This window comes from Candoia aspera, chromosome 5, assembly GCF_035149785.1.
Source record: "Candoia aspera isolate rCanAsp1 chromosome 5, rCanAsp1.hap2, whole genome shotgun sequence".
Lineage (NCBI taxonomy): Eukaryota > Metazoa > Chordata > Lepidosauria > Squamata > Boidae > Candoia > Candoia aspera.
Window position 1 is genome coordinate 2,353,319 of NC_086157.1, and position 25,904 is coordinate 2,379,222.

General features: G+C 36.4%; 1 protein-coding gene across 2 annotated transcripts in view; it reads left to right on the forward strand.

Annotated features, from left to right (window-relative positions):
- The window catches only part of KLHL1 (kelch like family member 1), a 116,329-nt gene extending 90,638 nt beyond the window's left edge, over positions 1 to 25,691 (forward strand). For both annotated transcript variants that reach the window (XM_063304542.1, XM_063304543.1), the window contains 5 exons: positions 2,571 to 2,795; positions 13,225 to 13,387; positions 21,983 to 22,195; positions 23,983 to 24,154; positions 25,207 to 25,691. In XM_063304542.1, coding sequence (XP_063160612.1) covers positions 2,571 to 2,795; positions 13,225 to 13,387; positions 21,983 to 22,195; positions 23,983 to 24,154; positions 25,207 to 25,266 — 833 coding nt within the window. In that variant the 3' untranslated portion in view covers positions 25,267 to 25,691. The remainder of the gene's footprint in view (positions 1 to 2,570; positions 2,796 to 13,224; positions 13,388 to 21,982; positions 22,196 to 23,982; positions 24,155 to 25,206) is intronic.
- Positions 25,692 to 25,904: the final 213 nt, after the last annotated feature.

Below are 25,904 nucleotides of genomic sequence, written 5' to 3' on the forward strand. Positions count from 1 at the left end.
CTCTTTGTGGTTATCTTGTGATTGCAATAAGCCTGTTAATCATTTTTCTTCTGAAGTTCTTTTGACTGATTCTGCTCCTGTTAAGGCTGCTGCTGACATAGTCCTTGACCATTTTGCTCAAGATTTAGTGACATTGCTTCAAGTAGGTGTCAGCTGACGACCTTGGCCTGCAACCCTATGTGTTGAAATAAAAATAAATCTATTGAAGTGGAACAAATGTGATTGAACCGGTTATTGACACAGATATCAAGGAGAATTTCATTAGAAGACAGAACATAACCTGGGCAGCAGAAAGAATAAGAATATTTATTCTGCCTTTTTTCTCCCCAGAGATGTTCAAACTTGTAGCAATTGGTCTTCATTTAACTTCAGGGAAATGAACATGACATGTGGTTTATTCTACAATCAAATATCAGACAGTCAAATAGCCTTTATTCTGGAGCCTATAAACTATGCAGTCCTACCTTAGAAAAACAATTTATAATATGGTGAAATCTGTGCAAACAATTAAGAACAAACTCACCGACAATCACATAAACTATTTGTTTATCTGGTCCATGGAAGGATATAGTTAATTAAAGAGTTCTATAAAGACATATTTTCTAATCCTACCTACTTTTGCAAAAAAATATTTTAGGAATACTTGATTTAATCCAATGCTTATAAAATAGAAATTTCCAGCTCCCTTTGAACTACATCTATGTAAAATTTGAATGCAACTCTAATTTCTAAAATTTTCAATTAGAGTAACAGTTATAGACTTACATTAAAAAATACTTTTCAGGAGGATGTGTGAGTGACAGAGCTAAACAGTGTTGAACAGGCCAGATTGCTTGGTTGAAATCAAAATGTCCAATAAAAGAAAAACCTCTCGTCAAACGTAAGTTAAGAAGCAAGTTCACAAATGCACAAAGACAGCCTTCAGATTACCAAAGGATCAACTATCAATTCAGGGACAGCACTGTTTACTTTTTTTTTTTTTTTAATCCTGTTCTCTTTTCTAGTATAGTGAGTCAAAAGGAACAAGACATATATAGTTATAAATCAAATTCTAAAAGATTTTGTGCCAAATGTGTAACCTATAATGCAAAATTAGTTCTAAAACTGTTAAAATGCATTAGCCAAGTTATACAGTAACTACAAGATATTACTTTAGGTGTGGGATGAAGTGAATAGGGTCACTGAAACTGTTAAATCCAAACAGCTACTTCTGTAAGTTGGCAGAGTCCATTATATTTTCAAGCAGCGTGCTTGGTAATACAGTATGAATAAAAGCTAGACAAAGAATGTTGCATTTGGTTCACTTTAATTAGGGAGTTAATTCATTTATATACGTTCTAGTTCTGAATTAACAACTATGGGGGGAAAAGGCATTTAAATATAATTGAATGCAGACATTAGTTCATATTTCTTGTAGCTGAACAGCAAATTAGAAGAGAATTTAATATCTCAGGTTGGGCATCTACATTATTATCGTTCTGTTAAACTGAGATTCAGATAGAATTCAAATTATACAACCGTTTTTATTATTATTAAGCACTTTATTTTTAACAAAGTTTAATGGGTTTTTTTGTCTCCTTCAGTTAGGAGAGTAGCTATTTAATTTTTATAGAACTTTTATTTTGAAACACTCTTTTACAGAAGCAGCATAATGTTTTTCCCCATTTTATCGAAATAGATTGAAATACTTAATTGCAGACTATAATGAATGTGCTGTTCTCTGTTTCTGAATTCTGCTCTTTTAGAAAGGCTTACCACAAACACGGAAATGCATTGTTTTGTATTCTGTTGATTAAGGTTGTAAATTTGCTCAGGCCACTACTTATAACCTTCTATCATAAGAATAAGATCAGTTCAAGGGGGATATCAGTGACCCAGATCTGTGGTGTGTTCTTCAAGCAAATGTCCAGGATGCTTTAATCTGGATTCCTACACCAAGGAGAAGTTGGACTTCATGGCCAAAAAGACCTCTTCCCATATGAGGATTGTGTGATGCATGTGAGGCAAGGTCGATGCTGAAGCATGGCTTTCGTTCTGCATCTTGTTGGTGAGAAATGCTTCTGAAGACACAAACATGCACCCTGATAGAAAATATATAAAGAGGAATCTTGAAATCCAAGCCTCAAAATATGTGGATCCAACTAGGAGTGGGAGAAATTCAGACCAAGAAACAGAATATGTAGTAATAAATGGCTTTAAAGGGTGTGAATTCTCTCATCTGAAATTAAAAATAATTATTTTTTTCCCCTGGGATTACTGTGTGATCAGCTGCCAAAATAATAGGGAAGTAAAATCTGAAACTGCTGTGGAGGAACTATGGAATTTACACAGATGTACTCTTTCTTAATAACTGGATTCAAGGATTTGTAAATTTGCCAAGATTGTTGGGCTTTTGTTTTTATTCCAGTGAAAAGAAAAATTAAATTCTAAATGTGTTTTCTCGTATATAATGGGGGGTGAGGTTGTTTGCTTTTAAAAAGGGGGCCTTTTTTTTAATTGCATTTTTTTCCTATAAATCAAGTGAGTAATTCTGTGCTCTCACTAATTTCGTTATTGATGTTTCTCAGCAGGTGCTACAACCATCGAGAAGTATGATCTTAGGACCAATATATGGATCCAGGCTGGAGTAATGAATGGGAGAAGGCTACAGTTTGGTGTGGCTGTTATTGAAGACAAGCTGTTTGTTATTGGAGGCCGGGATGGCTTAAAGACATTAAACACTGTTGAATGTTACAATCCAAAGACCAAGGCGTGGACGGTCTTGCCTCCAATGTCTACTCATAGACATGGCTTAGGTAAGAGCTCCCTTTCTGAAAGGTGTCTGCATCAAATGTGATCGAAAATCTATTGATCACTACTTAAAGTGTGCCATTTTGTGCAAATATGCACAAGTCAGCCAGATACAGGTTGGTGCCAAAAATAAATAAAAAAATATTCTCTATTCTTAAACTGCCTCCCTCAACAAAAAATATGTTGAAACCAGGAGCAGCTCCCATATTTCAGATCTACTTGGTGTTGCTTTACTCATAGTAATAGGAAATATAAACAGGGAAAAATGGGATATGGAAACTCTGTACTGTATTTTGACTTTAGGATATGATAACATATCACACAATTTATAAGTAAACTACAGAATATGCTTCTTTCATTCTCAGCTAGTGACAAACAGATAGCAATTCTTTCAAAGAAACATACTTGTAGCTGTAAGTTAGTGACTGAATGCACTCATATATAGACATAAGCATTTCAGTCTTTGGGTTTCAAATAGCTCCACAGTTTTCATAAGAGAAAATGTTTGAATTCCTGCTTTGTTTTCTGAAGGTTAGTACTGTTTAGGATAGACTGGTGACCTTACAGATAAATCCTGATCTGTTCTTCAGATGGGCCTTCAGGTGTCTGAAATGATATTTTGGAGAGGTAGGGCATAAAATTAGTGTTTTATGGACCCCTACTTTATAATGAAGTGGTAAACAAAGAAAGAAATTGAAGAAGGAAGTGTCTTTTTCATCCAAAGTGATGTTTAAAAGCCATTAAACAGTTGTCTTCCTGCCACAGTTTTCATAGCTTCTTTATTATAGGTGCATTTGTATCTTTTCCTTAGGAGCAGCTAACATAAGAACTGAAAAGATGATGGTAGAGGGATGATTCCTCCAATCATTTCTGAATCAGATATATTCAGGATAGATTTTTCTTTCAACAGGGCATAACAATAGTTGCTTCTCTATGGATGTCACTTTACCCTTGCCACATAGTAGGTGTAGAGCTGATGGGCTGGGAGAAATGTAGAGAACTTGATGCTCCACTAATAAAAAGAACGTTAATGTGATGATAACAGAGAGTTGTGTTTTCTAAAGGGAGAGATTGCGTGGTTAGAGAGAGAGAAAAAAATGTTTCAAATTTGAAATGCTCTGCCCTGAGCTTGGTACGTGCTGTTTCAGCAATTTTGGAATCAGTTTGTGCTTGAAACACAATGTTTCAGATGCCGAGGAGAGATGTTTCAAGCGCAAAATATTTAAGACATAATCAAGACAGTCCACTTTGAATGTGTGGCAGCTGTTTTGTACTAAAAAAAACTTGAACTTGAAGTGGGGCATTGTGAAATTGACTGGTTCAAATTTGAAAGATTGTTTCACAGTGCTAGTGACAGATCTGGAGGACTATACGTAGGACTGTAGTCAATTCATTCTGCAGTACTTTTTAATAAATATAATTTTAAAAGGGATATAATGATTGGATATTTGACACATCGATATGATCAGTAGTCATTAAGGTTACATACTTTTTCACTGTTTTCTCAGCAGTCATTTAAACATGAATTTAAGCTACGTTTAGGTAAGGGTTAGAACTGATGGATTTTGCAAAATACTTCAGAGCAAGTTTTAAGAGCAAAATTTTAAGGCAACCTAAGTAAGAGGTCTGGATCCGCACGCTGCCTGGATTTGCTTGATTTTCTTCTGGGAAGATTGAATTGTATTTCAAATTGTATTGAATGCATATATCCACCATTTGGGCTTCTTTGTTTAGAGTGAATGAAAAATCTAACTAAGAAATTCACGGAGAGTAGGGCTATCACCTGCCCTTAATGTGGCAGTGATGCTTTATTTTTTACCCAGCAGCATTAAATGGCAGTTGGCAGGGATGAAGCAAAAAAGAATTACAAAGAAGACGTTCAATAATCTGTTTCCAAAAGCAAGGAGAACAGCCACAGTTTGCCTGCTTACTGCTAATAGGAGCTTTTGGTGCGGTGCAGAACCTCAACCCAGGTCCTAGACATTGGGCTTTGCCAACCTCTCTGCTGGTTTTCAGCCAGTACTGCAAGCCCCAGGGCCTGCAGGAACATATAGATAGATGATAGATAGATAGAGGTATAGAGATATATGTGTATGTATGTGGTGTGTACACACGCACACACACACACACACACATGTATGCCTTGGCCTACGTTGATTGGCTATTTACTTGCCATGAATAATGGGAAGAAGCTGGCCCTTAACTTCTGCACACTGGGGGGGAGCATCAGACCTCTGACACCTTGGTTTCCTGCAAGGAGCTAGTTTCAGGAGGACAGGTCCTCATCATCCATGTATAAGCAAAGAGGAGATGTCCCATTAAACCAGATCCCAACATTGATCCAAAAAGTTCTAATAAAAGTAATTTGATCAACAGTTGCATTAAGTCTTAAGGTGATCAGAGGTGGGGAAAAATAGGATGTTTCACATACGTAAATCAAGTTGGGCTCCTGCTTCTTCTGAATCCAATGCAGCATACTTGAAACATCTATCGGGAAGAGGTTATCATCATTAGGATTGCCACCCTGGGACACAGATGCTAGACCAGATTGTCTTTTGTCTGATCTGGGATAATTTATAGGGCACTAATTAACATCTTTGAGATGCATTTTCAACCTGATTTCAGTATTCCAGGATAACCATGGCACAAAATCCTTTCTCTCTCTCATAAATTTCTTCCCATTATAAGTCTGCTTCAGTGAAACAGCAATAGATAACCTTTGAATTGTGGCAGAAGAATTTTCACTGCATTTTAAATCAAAGTGTAATTATCATTAGCAGCATCCTTATTTCATTTCTTTGTATGCTTTTATTCATTGTCTACAGCAGTTTAACAAGAGGTCTGTCAATGTTTGCAGTAGATTAAATTACAGGGCAGGGGTACAAAGTCTAATCTTTTTCTGTTTTCATCAGCAATTTCTTTAAAGTTTAGCAGTATTCTCCAACAGGAATATTAGTGTAATCTTTGTTCATTATGCTGACTCAACAATTAAGGATTGTGAACTTTAGCAAAAAAAAAAAGTCACTGAAATGCATATCTTAGTTGTTCCATGGCACTGGTTATTTTGCGCTAGCTAAGACATAAGAACATACATGATAGGACAAATTGGACTTTGGATTATGGTATCTATTTTTTTTTTTTAATCCATTCAATCATGTCCAATTCTCAGAGACACCCTGGACAAGTCCCTGTAGTTTTCTTGGGAAGGTTTTTCAGAATTGGGTTGCCATTGTTTCCTTCCTAGGGCTGAGAGAGAATGACTAGCCCAAGGTCACCCAGATGGCTTTGTGCCTAAGACTGGAACTCACAGTCTCCTGGTTTCTAGCCTGATGCCTTTAACCACTATACCAAACTGGCTCTCTATGGTATCTTTACCAGATGCTAAATATTGGACATGTACTTTAGAAAAAAGTAGAAGCTTTCCATTGTAGTATATTTAGAGACAGGAAAATATTTTCCAACTTCTCATGACAATCATTAAAAACTATTTTATTAAGGCAGTCTTTAGACAGTATGGTCGAATGAATGAAGAAACCAACCAACATACATTTATTATTACAGTCTAAGGCCAGATCATAAAAGTTAAAACAACCCAATACAATTTTAAAATGCAATAGAATCTGATCTATTAAATAAATCATTTACTTTGGTTATTGGGTCTGAACGTAGCAAAGCCTTATTGCTTGAGCACTAAGCAATTTAGCTATTGAATGGGTGATTTCAAGGTGCCTATCTTAGTCTTTAGAAAATTCTAAATTCCATTGGTCTGAATGGCCAGGCAATGTGTATACTAAGGGTTGAACTCCTTTTAAGAATCTAGACTTCAGGAAGACATTTACCAAGGTGTTCACTTTCACCAGGGGGACAAACACAACAAATCCTTTGTTTAAAGGGTGTCTGATAGTATCTACCATCCATCGTTGCAGAGAGGAGGGCACTAAGTGTGCTCTGGAGGAAGCCCAGCAATATTTGGGGTAGAATAACTTGGGTAAGTGTTGTGAGGGGGGCAGTTTCCTTGTTTTGTTATAGAGTCGGTATAATCCTGGGCAGCTGCAATATTATTCTGGGTTTAGGGCAGGAGAAAAAGATGAGTGCATTTTTGAGGACATTATTCAGGATAATTCAATATATTACGATATTAGAATGTCTTAAAGAAGGATAGAATATGGATTTATAACCATTGTGCAGTTTATTATACACAAGGATACAATCATCATCATCATCATCATCAAACAGCAAAAGACTAGTGCAAATGATTTGAGAACAAACTATCTTAAGTGAGTTATAATTCACTTATATTGTGTTATGTGGAGCTCCCTCCCAAATTTATTTATATGGAAGTACGGCCCACCTAACCTATTAGAACTTACTTTTGATCTGATATATACAGACCTGTAGTGTCATCAGAGATACTTTACTGAAGTAGACAGAAATTATTATTATTATTATTATTATTATTATTATTATTATTATTATTATTAATTCGTTATGGCCGGCTACTCTAGAGGACTCTGGGTGACTTACAAAATCTGCTTATTAGTGGTTGAAGTAAAATGTTTAATTGTGAGTTAGGGATTTACACCTAGCTAAAAAAAGTTCTCAGCTTTATCAGTGGAATTAGTAGGGCAGGATCCCTAACGTGGTTTTTTTCCTCTCATTTTTGTTTGTTTAAATCACACACACAAACCAAAAAAAAATGTTATTGTTTATGTTGTATAATGTGGAACCTTTTTGTTCAAGTTTCTGCAACTTGTGTAACTATTAATATTAACTGACTAATAAATTTTGTTGTTAATGCCAATCACTCTGCTTACATTGACGGACACATGCCTTTCAGTGGTGCAGGCTTTAAAATGTTAATTCCAACAAGTAAGCGGAAGTACTGCTGGTTACATGCAACTTTTAGTAGCATAATCCTCCCCCCCTTTTTTTTTGGCATCCGGAAAGAATAAAGCTTATTACTGATTAGCCATTAGGCCATATAAAAGTACAGGATATAAAACATAAAACATCAATAAGACTGTATGTAAAAATAGAATAGAAGAAACAAATTAGATAAGAAAAGGAATAAAAATGCAAATCATATTTTTGAATCACCCCTACAGTTTACCCCAATCAGGCTCACTTATGCAGATCTCAACTGAACTGTTTTATTCAGATAAAGAGACATATTATATGTAATTTTTGGATTCTGTCCACACATGAAAAATGTTGTTTTTAATAGAAGGATCCCCATAGGCCGTTCATCTAATATGTGGTCCTAGATACTGATCTCTCTCTTTCTTATACAATTGACATTAAATAAGTAAAGCTTGTGGGTTTTGTTTGATCTTCCGCTAAAAATTGCATTCATGGTTTAGCATTCCCAAATTTGCTTCCACCAGAATTTTGGCTGTTTCTATATATACCAATATGTGCAAGTGTTTATTGTTCAGATTTTTTTGGGGGGGGGGTTGAGTTGAGTTGAAACTTTATTTCAATAAATAGTTGAGATTTAAGTTATGTTAAATTTAAGGCCAAAATAAAAGGAATTATTTTTACTACAAATTTAATCATTTGTAAATGATTAAATTGATTAATCATTTCAGCAATATAAGCAAACGTCAACTCCCTAATGGACTCAGTGGATATTATTTTGCATCGAAGATATTAGATTCTGTTGAAATTTGTAGCCATGTGGAATATCTGATTTTTAATTGCTTTGAAATGAAATCATTGGAACCTTGGTAAGAGCCTCTAGAACAGAGATATAATTTTGGCAAAGCTGACCTTGTTCTAATCTGCCTGTCAGGCTTCTCTAGATGATGCTATCCTGGAAGCACAGCCTGAAAAGCTCTTACAAGTTTATCATAGAAAAGCTTAAAGAAGCCATCATGAAAGAATTCCAGGGACTGCTGTGTATCAAACAGAAACCCTATTTATGTTGCAATCAAGGTTTAAATTCCTGCAATAGGGTTGAAGCCTCTCGCTGTGGTGCAGGAGGCATGGTTTTAATCAAACCCTTGCTTTTTAGTTGACTAGTTAGTCGCAAGTTGTTTGCTTCTGTGTTGCGTTAGTTTGCTTTCTCGCACTCTCTGATTTACTGCAAGGATCTGGCTTGAGTCCATTGGGGAGTCTACTCTCATGTCAGATTCTCAATCTCTCCCCCCCTCTCTTCTCAATTCATATTGTCCTGGTGGTTTCAGTCCTTTTTGGATGATTGCATGCTCGCTTGTTGTGTTGTAAGGTTCCATCCTCATGGTGTTCAAAATCACTATGCAACAATTATAGGAGGTAATTTGGGTGTTGGAGTTTGGTGTCACTAACATCAATAAGATCAAGTACTATCTGTCCTAATATGCAATTCCAGAAAAGCTATTCAGGTTTTCTACCATTATTTGTAGATATAATCATTTTGGGGGGAAATGGGAAGTTTCAAGAGAATAAAGTTGAATCTAGTGCTATTGGTGAGTGAAACTAGACTGCTTTATGTCCCTTACACACACAAGCTCAGTGCTTGGTTGATCTTCTGGACTCAGTGTTGAACTTGAATTCCCAGTCTTAACTGTTGCCTCCTTCATAATGGAGGGTGATGTGCCAATTATATCTATCTATCTATCTATCTATCTATCTATCTATCTATCTATCTATCTACCTACCTACCTACCTACCTACCCACCTACCCACCTACCCACCTACCTACCTATCTTTCAAATTTCTATCACCACCCATCTCTCCCAAAAAGGGGACTCTATCTATTACTGTGAGAGCCAGTTTGGTCTAGTGGTTAAGGTGCTGGGCTAGAAACCAGGAGACGGTGAGTTCTAGTCCCGCCTTAGGCACAGAAGCTGGCTGGGTGACCTTGGGCCATTCCCTCTCTCTCAGCCCAAATCACCTCACAGGGTTGTTCTTGTGGGAAAAAGAGGAGGAGGAAGGAGTATTTAGTATGTTCACTGCCTTGGGTTATTTATAAAAATAGTAAAGGCGGGATAGAAAATAAATAAATAAATAGATAGATAAATAAATAAATAAATAAAGTGTCTGGCTTGCCTTCTGCAATGGGCTGCTTTTGAAGAATCATTGGAAATTTTAATTAGTCCAGAATGCAACATCCTTGTTGCCCAGCTGAGATGTGGCTCCATTATTTAAATGGTTACACTGTGTTCCAAATTGTTCTTGGGTCCAGTTGAAAGCAACGGTCATAACCACTAAAGCCCTCTGAACCCAGGATGTCTGAAGTAATGCCTTCTTGCATATAAAGCTACTTGTTCCTACAACACCGAGAGACACATTTGCATGAAGGCCTTTTTGGTGGTAGGTAACCTAGCAAATTGTTTCCCTCGTAACCATCCAGAAGCTGTTAAAGGCCTTTCTATTTCGGAAGGTACTAATTAAGTAACCTTAACTGTCTGTTTTTTTTGTGTGTGTGTGTGTCTTTGGTCTCTGAATAATCTAAATATTTAGATTGCCATGGCAGTGTTTTGAGAGGCAGTTTTGGGTTATATTGGTTAAAGATATGTAATGCCTTCCCTCTCTTTTATCTCTAATAAAGTGAAAGCTACCGCCAAACCTGTGGCACGAAAGACAGCAGTTGAGACTGGATCTCTCCATCCCAAAGCAGGTGTTTCGGGAGGGAGCCCTTCCTCTGTGAGGACCCCTGGAATGCTTTGTCAAAGATTATAGACTCCCATCCCAACTATCCTTTGATTTGTAGATTTTATATCTTATATAAAAACAGAGCAGCGAAGCTAAATGTCCAATTGATCAGGCTCAAGGATGTGTAACAAAAAATGTTGAATATATTTGAAAGAGGCAAAGGTTTATGATTTTTACGTACAACCTCCACAGTTTTATTACTTTCCAAATAATGTTGATACTTTTTCAATTTATTTTCAGTGCCTTAAGGGTCCCATATGTATTAAAAACAAAAAACAAAACAAAACAAAACAAAAAACAAAACAAAAAACCTGCTGTCCCCAAATCTTGGAAACATTCAGCTACCATTAATGAACTTTTCCTGTTAAATAAGAAAACTTTATTAGATGAATCTTCTACATATATATGTGTGTGTGTTTGTGTGTGTGTTTGTGTGCGTGTGTGTGTGTGAAAGAGAGAGAGATCAAAATAAGACATCTAGTTCTAATGTATTTCTATGGCCAATCAAAACAAATTTACACCTTTACCTGAGATTCATTTCTTTTACGTTAAACTGAATGCTAAAATCAAATATTCCTTTATATATACTAGTAATACAAATGCTGCCCTTTAAAAATGGATTCAAAAGAACTGATATGATGTATGATTTCAGAAATTCTCCTGTAATGAGACTCCTCAACTACAGGAATAAACATGTTTCTCTGCTTATTATTTTCTCTCAACAGAAGGCCTTTGTGGTACCTCATATTACATTCCCTGCACATCCGGCCTGTAAAAGGCATCAGATAAATTCCCAGTTTCTGTTTATTGAGACTAGCATTGGGTATATAGAAGTGTGTGCATACATTGCCAGCATCATATTGGGAAACACAATTTTCTTCCTGAACACAAGAAGAAAGTTCAGTTAATTGTGACACCATCTTATCCTGGAAACTGCCTCAGGGCTATATTATCTAGAGAACTTCTTCATACCTAAGAAAATGGCTGATCCATTGACAGAAAGTCAACCAGAGAAAGGGCCATGCTGTTTTGGGACCTCATGGCCAAAGAAGTAGGTTGCTACAGTAGGTAAATAGATGGAGGGATAGATGAGAGAGAGAGAGAGAGAGATGTTGCTTGAATTAAACAGAGTTTAAAAGGAAGGAAGTAAAAAGGAAGGAAGTAAACTATTCATTGGAGGAAAAAAAAAGATTTTAGATTTAGTTATGTTTGCAACACTTATCTCTCTTATCCTTCTGTTCTGCCTGAGAAGAATCCATCTTCAGTTATCTCAGCAAGAATGATATAAGAGACACTTAAAACGATGCGTGCCATTAACAGAATAAAGCCTGGAATTCCTTAAGATGATTGAGAGATCTGAAGTCTGAAACTAAGCTATATAGTTTCGGGATTCATTTTGTCTGCAAGTCTAATGGTCCCCATGTGAGCTATACTGGAGCATGAAAAACTGTCATTTAGCTGACAGGTGGTCTACTGTGGCAGAGGCACTGCATGAGGGAAGCCATCCTGCTTTACAATGACTCCATTGTGCTTGATTTGGTGGCCTGAAAAAGGAGGATAAACCATCCAAATGTTATTAGCCAGGAGAGTTGAATACATTTTCCATGTTCTTACCCAAATGTTGGAAATGCAGAACAGAGGAAAACCCTCCAGCTTTATGCCCTGGTTATGGCTGTACAGAAGCTCCCCTTCCCACCCACCTCCCCCAACCCCAATGCTGGCTTGATGGCAAAACTTCAGAAAGGGGAGATTTAATGTTTGACTTCTCCCTTCTTTAAAACTCTGGGCCATTGTGCAGCCATCTTCCTTGTCCCCACATATTTCAAATCGACACCGAGGGAAAGATCGGGAAGACTCACACTGTAGCATCTTTATATCCTGCAGACCATGGCATATTTTTCATCTTTAAGTCCCATGGTTTGTGGAAGGACAATTTTAGCCAAGGAAAGGTACCATGGAGCTGTCCTGCCCTTGGATAAGTCTGCTGTAGGCTGATTGGAGAACTTTCAGGAAGGAGGGGGAAATATATTTTAGGCAATCTCAAAAAAGTCTGGCCCAGGAACTTACAGAACTTACAACATAAGGAGTTCTGCTCCACTCATACGGGCTTCTCTAGTTGTCTCTACCAAATGCTAAAAACATAACAAAACAAACCAATAATAAAAACAACTAGCAAACAAGGTATTTTGAGCAGTCAGGAATATCCCCAAAACTTAAGACATTTTTCATGAATCTGGGTGGGCAATGCTCGTACCAGCAGAGGTATGTGGTTCCCCCAGCCCCCAGCAGCATCTCCAGATTGCTCAGCCAAAATTCAGTTCAAACTGATTTTTTAGGACTTTTTTTTTTTTTTAAAGGTGCAAATTGCACATGTTGCACAGGCCAAATCTCTGCAAAACAACTCATTAAAAAAAAGGGGGGAGGAACAAAGTGTAAATAAAAATGAAATGAATCCCAGCATCGCCTGGCTGTTATCATATTACATCACTGTCATGCCCCCAGAGTGCCCAAAAGGCAAATAAATAAATCCATAAATAAAAAATCCACCCAAGAGGAAGATTTGGTACTCCTAGCCTAAAGATGTAGGGTTCTTGACAGACACCTAAGCAGTCTGTGGAATTAGCTGTCCTCTCATTAGGGTCTCTAGCACTTGACCTGGCCAGAACTTCATGGCCCCCGACATTGCCAAGGAACTCCTTGCTGCCATGTGCTGTATTTTGAGCTTCTCATTAGCCTTTAGAAACCTTCCCTTCCTTTGCTGGTCTGTTCTTACCTTCTTTCTCTGCCTCTTCTTTTTAGGAGTTACTGTCCTTGAAGGGCCCATTTATGCCGTCGGGGGCCATGACGGCTGGAGTTATTTGAATACAGTCGAGAGGTGGGACCCCCAAAGTCAACAATGGACCTTTGTGGCCAATATGTCTATTGCCCGAAGCACCGTGGGGGTGGCAGCTTTAAATGGCAAGTGAGTAGGGGGCACCAAGAATAGCAACTTGGAGAGACAGAAAGATTTGGGCTCTCTGCAATAACACTCCACGTGTTGTAATGCAGTGTTTACTCCCAGCTTAAGCAGTTTAAACATCAATTAGAAAGGCAGGTGATGTGTCATGCAGCATTTCTGCTTTATCTTCATAATAATTTTGTCTTTACAAGTTTTAGACTTCTTTCTCTTTAAAACCCTTCTCTTTCATTTCTGTTATTGTTACTGTTTTAAAATCTCAGTCAGTTATGGGTATCTGGATAAAATTTAAGGAGTTGATCAAAACATGTGATAGTAAAGCCCTATTATTAGTGCTTGCACAGTATATTCTATAATATGTCTATATTTTCTATCCCTAGAATGAAAAATAATAAAATACAGACAAATAGAAAATGCAAACGTTCAATACTTGTAATAAACTGAGGGCATGGAAATTGTGAAGCACTGAAGTAGCCATTTTGCAGTTTTCACTGCAAAACCAGTTAAGTGCCACAAGCAGAATTCTCAGATAATTTTGTGAAATGTAAAATAAAACCGAAACAAAACCAAGTTTAGCCACAGCATCTTAAGCAAGCTTCCTCTGAAGTCAAATGTACACCCATTTTGGCATATATTCTTCTATGGTATTTTCCTAACTAATCTGTTTAGACTCATCCACTGAATTAGCATTTGAAAGTTTCTTGACATTCATTAAGTTAATATGTACGTTGTTCAGTGTTTGCTTATCATGTTGTGTGAACCCAACCAGTGGTTTAGCATGAAGGGCTAAGCCAATTCAACACCACACCTGAACTTAGTGTTGCAATTGTCTTAACATACATTAGATTTGAGGTTTCTGTCTAACTGATCACAGAGAATCATGGTACTGTAATGTAACATCTGCTGCTGGTTGCACTGATAACAATGGGGCTTTGAAGGAGAACAATGTAGAATATAGCAAGTTTTCTTTCTTTTCTTGGGTAGAATTAATATTATCTGCATTCAGGGGGTTGTAGAGCCTCATAGTTCCATGTGGCACATCGTCTTGGGAAATCGCAAGACAGATCCTCATATATTCCACAGTCTTCAGTTGGGTCTTGGGAACATCAATTTGGCTTGCATTGGTACAAGTTGTTCATTGGAAAAAGGCTTTAACACTATTTAAATACTAAGACTACTGTGCACACCAACTGTTGCATGCAATTTAATATCACAAACTGAGCTGTTATATGACAGTTCTGGGTACAGCATAGCAGACTAATATTCTATTACAGGCATTTTAGGATTGTGGAACCAACCTTTTGTCACTTTGGAAAGGAAGTCTCTTTATGATGCTTCTAAAGATAACTACATAGCAAAGTGCCATGGATATACAGAAACTCATTAGCCCTTGGCAGATGGTGCAGAATGTGGAGACATAGCTTTGTGGATGATGTGTGTATACGTAAGTGTGTGTGTTGGTGTGTGTGTGTGTGTGTGTGTGAAAGAGTTAGTAACAGAGAACTTCCTTCAGTGTTTGAACATTGATTGCAACATCTGAACAGGAGCCCAACATGTGTAGTTTCTAGTTGTACAATCATGTAGAAGTGGTTCTGTGCAGGTAAGAGTAAATTACACTTATTTCTGAAACAAAACAAAACAAAACAAAACAAAAAAACAACAACCACAGGCTGAAAATCTTACATATTAGATTATTTTCTTAAGGATATATCAATGCTCTGGCAGCCATAGAAATATATAAGGCATTTCTTACTCATGTCATATTGATTTATGGTCAGATTACATATTTCATTCAATGTATATCTGGTTCTGGTTCCGTTTTTTATTATGTTTTGTACAATTTATTTTTTATTTTATTTAAAGCTTCCCTCCAGGTGCTTCTTTCCAAAAAATTAGCCTCTCCATCCATGGTGCTCCTAACTGAAATTAAAGTCTTGGTCTGGCTATGAACCTTTTGAAAGATTTGGACTTTGCACAAATACAGCTGAAGCCATTCTGTGCTATTCATTGAAGCAGTGGCATTTTTTTTTTTTGAGGCATCTATGTGACCCTGAAAAAAAAAGGGGGGGGAATGTGCTGCACATTAAAGATGTGCACCTTAAAGATGTGCTGCTTTAATGATCCAGTTCACCAGCAGCCACATTCTTTCATCAGGTTGTTTTAATGAATTGCAAAGTCTAAGGTACCTCACTTTTGAAGTGTGCAAAACGCTACTACAGACGATAGAGATGGAAATAGATAGACAGACAAACAGACAGACAAGGAAAGAATTTAGTGGCTGCAATTTAAAACTCATCCCAGATGGAGAACTTACAATGACTGGGACCACAATTTCACAATGCTTGTCCCATTAGCTGACCAACCAGTGAGCTTCTGAATTCCTTATGAGCTGTCCAATTCTTCATCCACATTCTCAACCCGACAGCATTATCAAGTCAAAATTACAGTGAAATCTGATTTATTCAAGCAAAGGTCACACACCTAGACAATTGATTTACAGGAAGGTACTGAAGCTATCATTTTTCTTCAGGCTAAGCTGTCTGGTAACACAAAGACAAAGAAGGTCTGTCAACAAAGATATGTTCCATTCTGAAGCTCTCTTCCAACCCTAACTCTGAAGATGGTATGAGGTGGTCCTTTGGAATTTATTCTTTGGCCACTGATTCATTGCTCCCTTCTGAATTATTAAAATCTTTGGCTATGAAGCTCCCCCCCCCACCTCCATATTTTCATTCACGTTTGTTCGACTCAAAATCTTCCCAATTTTTCCAACCACAAAATTATGCCATGTCTATTTGTATTTTTCTCAGCATTACCTATCACTTGTCTATACATCTTTTCTCTTATAACCACAGTATCTCCTTCAAGGTTCAGCTGCATGCTACATATTTAATGTGACCTAGGTTTGACCCTCATTTGTACAGAAAATGTAAGCTATAAAAATGAGCCTTTAGCACACTGAAGATGGATTTATTGTGATATATGCTAGAATTGAGCTGTTAATTTTTATACTGCTTCAGCGTTCTTGTTTATGTGTGCATACATGCATATATTTATTGTCAGAAACTCACATGAATAACCTCAGCAATAAACTCATTTTTAGTATTTTTGGATATGTAAGGTCTTTCACCCAGCTTGGTGGCCTCCATGAAAATCTTAAGAGTCTAGTTCAAATCAAAAGAAACTTTACCTTTATTTTTCACATGTTATATATTATTTCCCCATGATTGAATAGCCATGCATCTGTTTATCAGACAGACAAGATATAGCTTCTCTAATTCACTGAGATGTATTCTATTCTATTCTCTCTCTTTCTCTCTCTCTTTCTCTTTCTCTTTTTCTCTTTCTCTTTCTCTTTCCTCTTAGGAATGTTATATATTCCATTGCATGAATCTCCAGCTTTTACTAAGTCTGCCATGAAATTAAAAGCAAGCAAGAAGGTTTCGGCAGTGACAAACAAAATGCAGTCTTAATGCCCCAGACAAATCTCAGACAAAATTCCCAATTTCAAGGAGAGAGTTTGATAGCACTAAATTATTTTTCTGAAGATCCCTCTGCCTCTGTATGTGTATACATTTGGGTGCATGCATCACCTGCAAGCAAATCATAATGGTTCTCACTCACCTGGCAATACAATTGTGAGACCTAATAAGCAGAATATTTATTCTTTTATATTTTTGATGCCTAAGAGGGTCAACTGCTTCTTAGGGTCTCTTCCAAGGTAACTTGCCTGGACTGGGGAGGATTGGATCAGTTTGTTCCAGTTAGAGTACCTGCAGGTGTAAAATCAAGTCCTGCTTTCTTTTTCCCCAAACAGTAAATATTAATGCTGTGCAAAGCATCTGAAGTGGTTGCATCTCTTCTCTTCTGGAGACTTTGCACCTGAAAGGGTGTGTTATTTATTTATTTAAGAGGGCTTATTTATTTATTTATGGCATTATTTATATATACTCTGTGTGTGTGTGTATTTAAGTGAATTCCTCCCATTTGATGTTTTGTGTCAGAGATCATATACAACTACATTGGGTTACCACATGGTCAAAAATCATAAGCAGAAATAACTGTAGGCTTTTTAACTGTACTTACAGTAGTTTAAGTAAATCAGCTGTTGGGTATATTTATAAATACACATGGCACCCATTCATTGTTTTAGGCTGAATTTAGTTTCCTGAAGACTTTCATCTTTTTCTTCAAGTGTGAAGTTTAAATACATAATGTGCTAAAACTTCAGTTGACATTTATTTCTAACTGAATCATTGGGACTTCATTCATAATTCAGTATGTGAGTCTGATCTTTCAACACCTTTTCTCATAATTGCACATTCCTGGAGTGTAGCTCCTGAAGAGCTTTGCTGATGATCAGTATTTATTCTATACACACATACTCACACACAGACAGACGTGTGTGTAGCAAGTTTTAATTCTAGTCAGAATATTCTTGAAAGAAGAAAAGGAAGGAAGGAAGGAAGGAAGGAAGGAAGGAAGAAGGAAGGAAGGAAGGAAGGAAGGAAGATCTAAATAACATTCTGGGAAGAGTTAGAACTGCAAAACATTATACATGGAGCTTCTTACACAATAGAAAATATAATCATTGGAGGTCTGTTTTATGTTTGTTTTAAATACTGTTTTTGGGGGGTTGCTTGTTTTGCAGAATGAGAAATATTTTTAAAATTTTCAATTTAATATTTTTAATATTTAATCTTTTAATATTCCTTTTCTCCAACAACATAATAATTTTTGTTAGCTAAGTTGTAGTCATAGTAGTTTCCTGGGAATAAGCAGCATTGTGTTCGACATAATTAAACTTTAAGTCAATGTGTCTAGATCTGTTGTGTCCTTTCATCTTGTCAAGGTGTCACTATGATTAATTGTATGTAAAACAAAGTGTTCCTGAATGAAGGAATGCTCCATTTTTCTCCCAAAATGTGCCAGTTTGGCCATTCCAGGGTTGGTTCATTCTTTTCTAGAAGTAATTAATTGAAGACAGAATATATCCAGAACATCACAAATCACTTCCTGTCCTGGAAGAGTTGTAAAGAAATGTATTTAAATTTAATAAATATTAAACCAGGTAAATATTAAGCTAGATAAAACTATTGTTTGTTCAACTCAGATTCTCTGAAAACCAAGTGTAAGTCCTTAAATATTTTACGGATGTGTCCTACTACATTATAGATCTGTTCCATTACCAGTAACATCAGATGAAAATTATTTCAAAGGCTTCGGTGGTTTCCAGAACTATATGTTCAGAGTTTCTGAAGAACACTGTTGCATGATTAATACTTCCTGAATGAACATAGTGGATACACTTTTTTCCCCTAATGATCAATATGGTAAGGATATTATTGAAATCTTTGTGCAACACACTGTCCTGAGCTAATTAATGACATCTGGTGAAATAAGACAGACAAAATACCACCAATAAGTGGTATCAAAACAAGGTAAGAAAACAATCCATTTAGTAGTTTACCTTTGTGGTGTGCTCATTGTGCAGTTATTAAAACAATCCATTGTGCCAGAAGACCAAAGTTTTGCAGAAGGAACCTCTGAAGTGTGGAATTTCATTGGTTTATACTTCATTTATTGTAGTCAGGATGCCATTCCCTGCTTAGAGATGGCTTATACCTTAATAAAAGCAAGACTGTAGTAAAATCACACATCGGCTAGAGCTGTGACCCTGGAATAGAGACAGGGAATGAAAAACAGACCTTTGTCCTTCCTTAGCATGTGAACAGGATGGTGTGAAAGGAGGGAATATATGGACACAATAAATGCTATTGTTTATAGAATGGAATGATAGCATCTATCAGAAGAGAATCCTGATAGTGTGAAGGTGTGCAGGGGCACCTAGTAAGGTCACCGCTAATGTTCTATCAAAGCCTTCTGGTGTAGAGGTCACACAATGTTTTACAATATTTTCTTCATCTTTCCAGTGTAGTGCAACAAACCAAACACATATACCTTGTAACCCTGGTTTGTTGAGGCTTTTTTGCAGTTTTTGGGTGAGAAACCCAGTGATCACTGTAGATTTTGCATGCCAATAAAAGCATGTGAAACTACTAAACTACTAAATGGATGCTAAACTACCAAATGGATTGTTTCTATTGTGTAAGAAGCTCTATGTATAATGGTTTGCAGTTTTAACTCTTCCCAGAATGTTGTTATTTAGGCCTGCCTTCCTTCCTTCCTTCCTTCCTTCCTTCCTTCCTTCCTTCCTTCCTTCCTTCCTTTCTCTCTCTCTCTCTGTCTCTCTCTCTCTTTTCTCTCCCTCTCCTTTCAAGAATACTCTGACTACAATTAAAACTTGCTACACACTCACATGTCTCTGTATGTGTGAGTGTGTTGCATCCACCTCCAGTCACTTTGAAGTGTTTTTCCACAACGGAAGGAAAAGTGTTTGATCTTTTGATCCTCTGCATTCATGATCATTTTATGCATTGCACTGATATCCCTCTCTCCCTCTGATTATGAAGCAGAACTTTTTGGATACGCTAACATTTATTTAATTATTTATCAAATTTGTCACCGCCCATCTCCTCCCACCAGAGGGACTCTGGGCGGTTATTTATTTATGTATTTATATTAATATTTAAATATCAATATATTAATATTATATTAATATTTAAATATTTATTTCCAAATGAACATCTGTTGGAGCCCACTGTTGTGAAAACAAACATATTCAGTGTTTCCAATAATGATTTCCATCCCTTCCTGATTATCAGCATCCTGACAAATTAGAAATATGCCCATAAAGGGCAGAATCACATCTAATAGCTAGGCATAGCTCTATTACATTATTGTTGTTGTTGTTGTTTTAATCTTAAGGTTCTGGGTGATAGTTCACATATTTCCCAGTCAAATCCCACATAAATCAGCTTCTATCTCTCCTTCTGTGAGTACAATGGAATGTAGATTTGCACAATTTGTGGTCATCATGTATAACACAATTTGTTAGCTGTGTTTGGAAAACTATGCTTCAGCAGTTATATGATCTAAAACAGATGCATTTATCATTATCTTTCTTTTGGGCATACAATATTTGTGATGTGGCTATTCTTGCATTAAGTCTAACTCTACAGAGGTGAACATGATGTTCCTCTGTAATTGAAATATATCAATTATTTTAGCATTCTAAGAATTTAAGAAATGACAATAGATAATGAATTAACTTATATAAATAAATACATTGTAAATTAAAATATTCAAATTTGTTAAACTCACATATCTTGTACAATAGGAAGTACCATAGACATTATTTAGAATTTTTTTTCTGCATTTAGTGTTCATAAGATTGATTTATTGACCTTAATATTTCCTACTGCAAACAATAATGAGTAAATTAAAATATCAAAATATTAAATATAAAATGTAGCATGGAAATATTTCCATGACATTTTATTTATTCCCAAAGCTTTCCTTAATTTATCATGATTGTAGAATATTTTGTGACCCCTTTTTTGAGATTTCCTAAATATTTTTCTGCTAATAATACAGATTTGCTTGCATAGAATAGCCAGAATTATGAGGGATGAGGCTAACTCCCAATGCCATGTGTGGTACCATGGACAGCTCCAGACACAATCAATGCTGATTCAATTAAGCCTTCGGCACCAGGGCTGATCTGAACTTGCATAGGAAGGTCTTTTGCCTTCCTTCATTAACCGTTGCTGGTAGAACATTAAGATTAGCCAGCTTAAATGCCCATCTGTGAGGTGTAGAGAGGATGTCATAGTAATACTTAGGAAGAAAAAAAGGTTCGTTCCAAAAACTGATGTAATGGCATTGAGAAATTCTGCTCCTGTTCCTCTATCAGTGTAAATCCAGGACAAGTTGCTTTACCTTTTTACCTTTCAGGCCCTGGTGTTATCAAATATGAGCCAAGAATAATCCACCAGAGACTAAACTGAGGATTTATTTATTTATATATATATATATATATATATATATATATATATATATATATATATCAATTTTATCAAGGTATCTTCCTTTAGGATTTGACTGAAAAGCAGGACTTCAAGGATACTATACACTGTGAAGAGATGTTTGCAAGTTTGGAAACATTCACAAACTCCTTGTAACTAAAATAAGTACAAGAACTCAAATACCACATAGGAAAATTGCAATCAAATATTTGATGCCTTGAAAGCAATTCATTATCTAAATCAAATTAAAGGAGAATGAAAAAAGGTCAAACAATTGTAATGATATATGACATGCCACACATGCCTTGGTATTTACATTATGAAGCTAATAACATGCAAATGTATGAGATATATCAGATACTATACAATTTAAATATACTTGTCTGTGTGTGTGTGTGTGTGTGTATTCCTTGGCAGTTTATTATTTAGCTCTGTTTTCCAAAATCGTTTGTAGGATTGTACAGTATGATTTCTTTTACAACTGGGACTAGACACTTTGTATGGACTGGTCCATCAGCTGATTAAGTGTCACTTTCTGACCTGCTTCAGTGTCCAAAGTGTCTTCAAAGCTGTCTGTTTGAGAGCACATTGACCTTACCAGAATACAAATCAGATTCAACTAAGACTAAGGCTTTTCTTTCCTGCTTAATAAGACTATGCAATTTATTTTTAGATTGTACTCAGTTGGTGGCCGAGATGGAAGTTCTTGTTTGAGCTCAATGGAATATTATGATCCTCACACCAATAAGTGGAACATGTGTGCTCCAATGTGCAAGAGAAGAGGAGGCGTTGGTGTGGCTACCTGTGATGGTTTCCTTTATGCCGTCGGAGGCCACGATGCCCCCGCATCTAACCACTGCTCCAGACTTTTGGATTATGTTGAAAGGTATCCATCCTCCATGAGTTTATTGTTGTAAGCCGCCAGAGTCACTTGCTGAGATGGGCGGCTATAGAAATCCATCCATCCATCCATCAAGCAAGCAAGCAAACAAATAAATAAATGAGTTTACCTTTGATGGGTCTGGAGGCAAACAAAGCCACTGACTTGAAATGTTCTTCGTACCACAAATATTCCTAGGTTTCGTTGCTATATTTTTTTGGAGATGTATAAATATATTTTGAACTTCTTTTTGGAGTAGAGGATTAGAAGACAAAACCTGTGTTCTTTCTGCCCTTCTCTCTCCTCCCCTCTTCTTTTCTCTCTTTTTGTTGTCTATATTCTCAATAAAAAGATGCTGTAATGTTCCAGTCTCCCTCGAACTGAATTCTTGGTGACTACATGGTTACATGCTTGGGGCAACAAAGTGGCTTCCCATTGCCTTCATCTAGGAGGTTTTTCTGACTTTCCGGTCTGGTTGATAAGTCCTTGATGTTCCTTATGGCCTGCCTACCAAGTATGAATTAGGTCCAACCCTGCTTAGCTTTTCCATGACTCTGTGTAGGTCCTTTGAAAGCATTTACAGTTATCTTAAAACCTGGGGGAAAATCCTGGATTCAAGTCAATTGTGGGTCTGTGAACAATGGACATTTTACAATCAGACCTAGGAAGTGTGTGTTTTATTTTTACAGGCCTTAGGGCAATAAACTTCACTACAGTATTTGATGTGGAATTGTCTTTTTCACTCACAAGAGTCTGGATGAATGCCCATCATAGCACAGAAAACAAAACCCAGCCATAATGAATAGAAATTGTGCTTTGTTTTCCTTTGTTTTTGTTTTATAAAGGAGTAGCAGGGGACTAATAGAATACTTAAAACTACCCCAGACAGACTTAGAAAGAAATGAGCATGCAGGCTGAAAAGCTGCCTTCATTTTACAGCTTTATTTCTTCTGCTAAAAAATGGCTGCATGCTTAATCTTCATAATAACTTGATGTGCCCCAAGGTGAAACAGGAGATACCATAAAGTTCCTGCATAGAAAAAGAAATCAATTTGCAAGTGCTGAACTGAATGTAAGGAGAAAAGCTTTTTAGCTTTCCGTTGCTTAAAGCCTCTACCCCCATCCAAAGTGAAATAATTGCTGTAAGGTGTAAGAAAATATCAGCACATTAATATTCATTTCTAATTGAAATATTTTGACAGTTTTGTAACAGTGTTTCTGATAACACTGTTCAATATTCTGTCCAGATACAATATAGATAAAGAAGAAGAAATATTTTACTTGGCTTCACAGAATAAAATTAAATCCAACTCAAATCTTTAAAAGAAGGCATTTCAACTAATGGGAAACTGGAAGTAAAGGTGTTATCTGATATTCTAATCATATTGTTCAGTCCTGGACAAGAAATCAATCAATCACTGCACACATACATATCTTAACATTTATGCCTTACACATCTGTGACATGAACGCTTGAAATGTTTATTTGTACTTCGTACTGCAAGGTATTTGCATACTTAAAGTATATCGTCAGAGTTCAACTCGGCTTAACAAAAATATAGCTATATTATTAAGCATTTGAATGAATGAGAAGAATTCCCTGAAGGCACTGATAATATTTTAGAAAAATAATTAGGTTGTAAGGTTTACTTTCTACTGCTAAACAAGCTGAATTTGAAAATATGTCCCCCAGAAATCTGTCATACCCCTAGAATAGAAATGTGTATGATGTTAAACGTCATCTTGATTCCTAAATTGGTTCTCATCAGGTATGCCTTGTCTTTTATTGCACAGGTATGACCCCAAAACTGATACTTGGACAATGGTGGCCCCATTGAGCATGCCCCGTGATGCTGTTGGTGTCTGCATCCTTGGCGATAAATTATATGCAGTGGGAGGATATGATGGCCAGACATACCTAAACACGATGGAGTCATATGATCCACAGACAAACGAATGGACACAGGTATCCATCATTGTGTACTTTGTATGCAGCTGATAGCAGGTGTGAAGGGACTGGTGGATAGCTGAGACCTCCAACACTGCAATTATAGCAGTAATTTACTCTACAACTCCTGAAAGGCCTTACTGAAGAAGAGTCAATATTGTTTCCCAGGTGATCAAGAAAACATGCTTTGGAATGATGGCTTAGGATCTCTCCAGCCACTTCACACTACTATTATTATCTGATCTTTTGTTGAAATACTTGTCTATTGTTTTTTAGTTTGAACTTAACATGCATCAGCTACAATAGTGTCTTTCCTTACCTCTCTTATTTAAAATCCCAGTTTTTGACTTTGTAGGAAAACAGTTCATGAAGCTATATTTTCCATTTCGTATTCTACAGCTTAGCCCTAGCCCAACATTCTATTTCACAGTTCCATCTTAATTTTGTATGTGTGCCATAGCTATCTTCAGATATAATGCAAATTTCTTAAGCATACAAATACTTAGCACATAGGAATGTACAGTACATGGACAGATATCACCATATGATCTGAAACCAGATACTGACTGTGTTCTCTGTAAGAAGGTTACTAAGCAAGGCTTTTGCTCTTTAGGCCTATATAATTACTGTAGAATAAAAAATAATTTTAATAAACATAGAACCATAATATGTTTCAAGGACCACTCATTTTAAATGCCTTGTCACTATATTGATGTTATATTATTTCTGTTTTGCATCTTAATTATATGTGCACAGTGGTGCACTAGAACAATGCTACTCTGGATCAAACAGACCAAATAAGAATGGTGGTTTGGGAGGGAGGGAGGGAAGGAGGACTGGTGGGTTTAAAATAGCTTGTCATAATTCAATATCCACATGGCAATTCTGGGTACCAGGAATTTCTCTTTAACTTCTGGCTATTCATTTTGCTAATATTTTATCAAGTTTACCAAGTTCATGAATTATCAGTTGTCCATTTTAATTCCTCAGAAGTACATTCAGTACCACAAACTGTTAGCATTTCATCTTTAAGTTGGAGCTTAAACTTAATATTTATTTCTTTTCTGCAGATGGCATCTCTAAATATTGGAAGAGCTGGGGCCTGCGTCGTAGTCATAAAGCAACCATGACACTATCTGTAATGGATTTTATTGACTTCTAGCTGGATTTTTCTGCCAAACAAGAAAGAAAATTTTGTCAAGCAACAAGGTCAATAGATACCCTCAGCATTCTGTTGATCACAACTCAAAGACATTAAAATGAAGAGAATGAAATGAAGATTTGATGCCTTTTCCTATCAATAGATACTGCTCTATGGTTTACCAAGGGAAAATTCTGTTTTGGTAACCAATCTGTGTATGTTAAAAGGAAGAAATTCAGTTACTGCCCTGTAGGCCATTCAAAAGAAACAAAGCAAAAGGCAATGTCAAGACCAAATTTTCTTAAGAAATGGAGCAACCCAATGGATGGTTTTCATAGCACTAGATATTTTAACTCCATCACAGCACACTGTCACTTTGTAAAACATAGCTTTTTATTAAAAAGTTGTATTTTATTTATTTTCATTCTTTTTTGCTTAAGGCCTTATCTCCAAACATTTATGCACTTTGCCATTGACACAGACAATAATGAGACAGGAGAAAATTTCAGTTTCCTCCTGAAATACAGGTCAAAGGCACAGTTCTTTTTCTTCATAGAAAATGATTCAACATTAAAACATGATTGTTTTCCTGATAAATGACTGGTCCTTCCACTAAACCAACAGATT